This window comes from Spea bombifrons, chromosome 10, assembly GCF_027358695.1.
Source record: "Spea bombifrons isolate aSpeBom1 chromosome 10, aSpeBom1.2.pri, whole genome shotgun sequence".
NCBI classification, from domain to species: domain Eukaryota; kingdom Metazoa; phylum Chordata; class Amphibia; order Anura; family Pelobatidae; genus Spea; species Spea bombifrons.
In genome coordinates, this window is record NC_071096.1 from 13,530,626 (window position 1) to 13,535,267 (window position 4,642).

General features: G+C 36.9%; 1 protein-coding gene across 1 annotated transcript; it reads right to left on the bottom strand.

The window, feature by feature from the left end:
• Positions 1-1,462: 1,462 nt before the first annotated feature.
• LOC128467107 (acrosin-like) lies at positions 1,463-3,286 on the bottom strand. The gene is made up of 4 exons (XM_053448631.1): positions 2,938-3,286; positions 2,411-2,676; positions 2,155-2,300; positions 1,463-1,820 (listed from the first exon to the last, which is right to left on the bottom strand). The coding sequence occupies exons 2-4, from the start codon at positions 2,625-2,627 to the stop codon at positions 1,569-1,571; spliced, it is 615 nt and encodes a 204-aa protein (XP_053304606.1). The 5' UTR covers positions 2,628-2,676; positions 2,938-3,286; the 3' UTR covers positions 1,463-1,568.
• Positions 3,287-4,642: the final 1,356 nt, after the last annotated feature.

The window sequence follows — 4,642 nt, forward strand, 5'->3', positions numbered from 1 at the left end:
ACCATATTATTATTATTATTATTAATTGGAAGATGCATTGTAATTTGTCAGAAGGACAAATCAACATGGGAAGTTTGCACTGTGGCCCCATATATATATTGTGGGCATGCGAGCGTATAAATATTTTATGGACTAAAGCATTGCAATTGTTCTTTTATGGACTAAAGCATTGCAATTGTTCTTTTATGGACTAAAGCATTGCAATTGTTCTTTCAATTAACCACTGTAAACATAAACAAATTCTGTAGACTCAACACTGTTACAATAAGGTGGCCTATTATGAACAGAAGTATTACTGTATTAGCAATACATATTATGTCTGCAGTCAAAATCTCCATAGCATGATCATGGAAGAAAGCAGATTTTACTTGGCAACAAATATTCAATCAATTATCTTACCAACTGAAAATTATAATTTTCATCCATTTATGACCCCAGTGTACCCATCTTCTGATGGCTACTTCCAGCAGGATATTGCACAATGTCACCAAGTTCACATCATCTCAAACTGGTTTTACGAACATGACAATGAGTTTACTGCACTCCAATGGCGGTGCAACGGGAGATTTGTAGCATGGATATGCAGCCGACAAATCTGCAGGAACTGCGTGATGCCATCATGTCCATATGGACCAAAATCTCTGAGGAATGCTTCCAGCAGCCTTGTAGAAAGTATGCCACAAAGAATGAATGCAGTTCTGAAGGCAAAAGGGGGTTCAACACCATACTAGCAAGGTGTACCTTATAAAGTGGCCAGTGAGTGTGTGTATATATGTGTATATATAAATATACACAAATTAGAACCTGAAAATCAGGTATCTCTGATTTTGAAATCTTCTCAAAAACAGTAAGAAAATCCCTGGGTCTCAAACATTTTATTTTGTGTTCCTTTTTCACTGACCCTTAAGAGGTAATCTTTTTATTTATATTTTAAATGTACATTGTGTTGTTGCTGTGTTGAAGAGTTAGTGGGGAATTATATAGGGTTAGGATTAGGATTATGTAGATGTAAAAAAAAAAAGAAGCAAATTTAAAGAATATAAAACGGTTTCCAAGTCAGGGCAAGTTAACAAATATATTTTCCCCATTTATACCAGCTGTGTACAATAAATATGCCTATAAGACTGTGAAAAAATGTGTTTTCAAATATCTTATTTTTAAAAGAATATTATTCACAATAAATGAATGTATATGGTTTAAAAAATCCTTTTGTGACTACACTTTTGGTCCTTAAGGGGTTAAATATAGCATTTTATATGAATATTTGCATTTAATATCCTAGTGTACCATAGAAACAAAATACACATTGATATACACACTAACCGGTCGTAACCAATGTGGACCCATGTGTCTACATGACAAAAGAAAGACTAACATTAATGCCCTTGCTTGATTCTCTTACAAGATAATGTCACGTATTGTTTGAATCCCCAGCATTCCGTGTTCATCACAAGCACACGTCTTATTGATGCATTCCTATTTATTAATCTATTAGCCTATACATATAACTAATTGCTGATTTGCTATGCAGTTCTCTCTTGCATAGAGATGGCTCGGTTCTTTCTAATTCAGGAGCGCTGAAAAACCTTCTTAACGATTTTGTAGAAGAATTCAGCAATTTGCCGGAAGAGTTTCTTCACAGCCGACATTTGCGGTTTCTTGAAGACGACTCCATTGATCCACTCGTCGTAATACTGGGTTGAAGTAAAAACTCCAAGGATTTGCTTCTGGCGACAGCTGGAGCCCCAGCTGGTTATGCCGACCACAGTGTAGAACTTAGCCTTGCTCCTTTTGCACATCAAAGGTCCTCCGCCGTAACCCTGCGGAAATCAAAGTAAGGCAGGTATTCCTTTATAAAGACTTTCAATAATTACAATGCTGGAATCAGGACATTTTCTCTGCCTGGGTCTGTGCTGCTCCTTCCTGCATTTCATCTTTCCCCTTTCTGAAATGTTCAATAATATTTCCCTACAGAATCTTTAAATAGCCTTTTTTTCCCACACTTTTTTCTGACCCATGTAACATGCAGAAACATATTACCTCTCAGCTGTTCCTCGACACAGTGTTACAGAACGAATTCTGTCCAGGGTGTTAAAAATATTAACAAATTATCATCGCTGAGTAAAAGGGGCATTCTAAGAAAAATTGGCTTACCTGGCAACTGTCGTCACCTCCCTGCTCAAATCCAGCACACAGGTTGTAGTCACCCACTGCTCCGTTGTACCAGGTTGGGCGGTTGCAATGGTGAACTGGAATAATGTTTACTGGGGCTTCATGAAGAATGTCCGATGTTCCAGTGGCTGAATAGAAAATAGAGCATATCAAACACAGGGGGTAAAGTACAAACCATGTCCCTGTAACCACCCTCACTATATATATGTACAAAACCTATAGATAAATCTGTGCTTACATTGTTCTTTAATGACACCCCAGCCTGCAACGTAGCAATCGTCCAATTTGCTCAGAATTGCTTGTTTGGCAGGAAGGCAGGCAGGCTGAGTGAATTTGTCAAATACGATGGTCTGATCCAGCTTGACCAAAGCGATGTCATTGCTTTCGGTATCAGGGTCGTAATTCTCATGTTCAATCTTCTCTCTTATAGTTCGGATCTGAGCATGTGCCCCCATGTCTGAGAGTTGGTTGGTCCCAAACACAAGTCTCCAAGAATAATACTCACTGAATAAAACAAAATGCTATTTATTAGTATAAACAGGGATAATGAAGAAAATTGTATTATAAGACATAGTCAGAGCTCAGACTTTCCTCAATAATAGTTTTATATAACAGGAAGCAAGAACGCTTATGTTTTCTACAAAACACGGTTATGGTTCTGATTAAAGGTCTCAATCAGTTGTAATACAGACCCCAAAGGTCCCCTTTCTCCCAAACTGACCCAACACTGCATTGTTTCTTCCATAAAATAATGAAGTTACTTACTTGCCAACATCCCGGAAACAATGGGCAGCTGTCAGAACCCATAAATTATTAAGGACGACACCTCCGCATACGTGGAAATACTCATCGTCCCTGTACTCCTGGATACTGATTACCCAGGGCCAGTTACCGGGCTCCGCATCCTTTCCTCCCACCACGCGGGAGCCACGGAAATCCTCCGCTAGGGGTCTGTCTCCACAGACTGAAATAGAAAGACATTGGAGAAAAAGGACGTTTTACTTTCATTTAAAATGATGGGCATGCTGAGACAAAAATGAAAAGGAGACACTGAATTTTATGAAGCATTAGAAAGTAAATTAATGTCCATGGAGGGGATGAATGTAACTATAGCTTTTTAGTTCTCAAATTATATCAGATATATATATATATATACATATAGTATAGATATAGTTCTATTTCACCATTTAGGTACAATAAAATAAATTAGACATGTGTTATTAAGGATTTGTCATTTATTATGATTGTGATTATTATCACTCCTACTAATAACCTGATCCTAATTTGAAGCTATTTGACAGTTACAGGTATTAACTGTTTTAGAGCAGTACAAATAGGGGGGGTGATGGATTAAGGAGTTATTTATATTAGAATAGGCTGCAGAAATATAAAACATCCCTGAATTGTAATGGTAATGGCCTATATCTCCCCTAAAGCCAATGATAACAAATTAAAAACATAGACTTTCCTTCTGTAATAACAGATCTACTTACCTCCATTGTCAGAGCTCTCAGATGTTCCAAAAAGAGCCCATATAATTAGAAAAATCACATGTAGCTTCATATTTAGTCCACATTGAAAATCCTATCTGCTCAAGCAAGAGAATGGGCAGAAAATATTGTACACCTGCTGGAATTCCGGCATCATAAAGGCAGGACTAGGTATGAGGTCACAAAACAGTGAAAGTGTGAAACATGGAAATACAGAGACTGAAACTGGAAAATAAATAAATACATAATCAAATATATGTAGAAATATAAATAGCAAAAAAATAAATGTTATGCTTCTGCTGCAGAATAAATAAAATGTATTAATTTGCTGATCTTAAAGGAGAAGTGGGAATTAAATAAATTAAGGGAAGACAAACAAGAAAAGTTTTATATATAACAAGAATAACTTCATATATTTGTCTATTCTATTTACCCCTAATGAAGAATATGAGAACAGGACACAGATCTTGCAGTTGAATGTAGACGATCTGGTGAATTGATAGGGTTAGTTGATCATGGACCGAAATTAGTTTCATTTGTTCATATCAAGAATTCACAAATGTGTCTTCTCTAAGACTTAATGTATAATACAGTTACGTGTATTACAATCTTTAGTCCTTATTAAAATAATGAATACTTATACAACAAATATGTGCTGCTACTTGGAGCAATCCATAGCATGTACTTCTTCTAAGAGTATAGTTCATCGCACACTTCAACTCAGCCAACCCAGCGTACATGTACAGAGTCAACCGCCCTGGTATTTAAGTCGCGAGAAATGCCGCTTTTTATCGGTACAGACTGACCAAAATGGAGAAAAAAAGCGCACTTCCCAAATGTGGCATTTTAAATCTCAAACAACACGACAAACCCATGCATGTGGGGTATCACTGCACTCAGGAGATGTTCCTGAACACACATTGGGGTGTTGTTTGACAGTGACATATACCAGCACCTGTATATCTATAACTAAAATACAA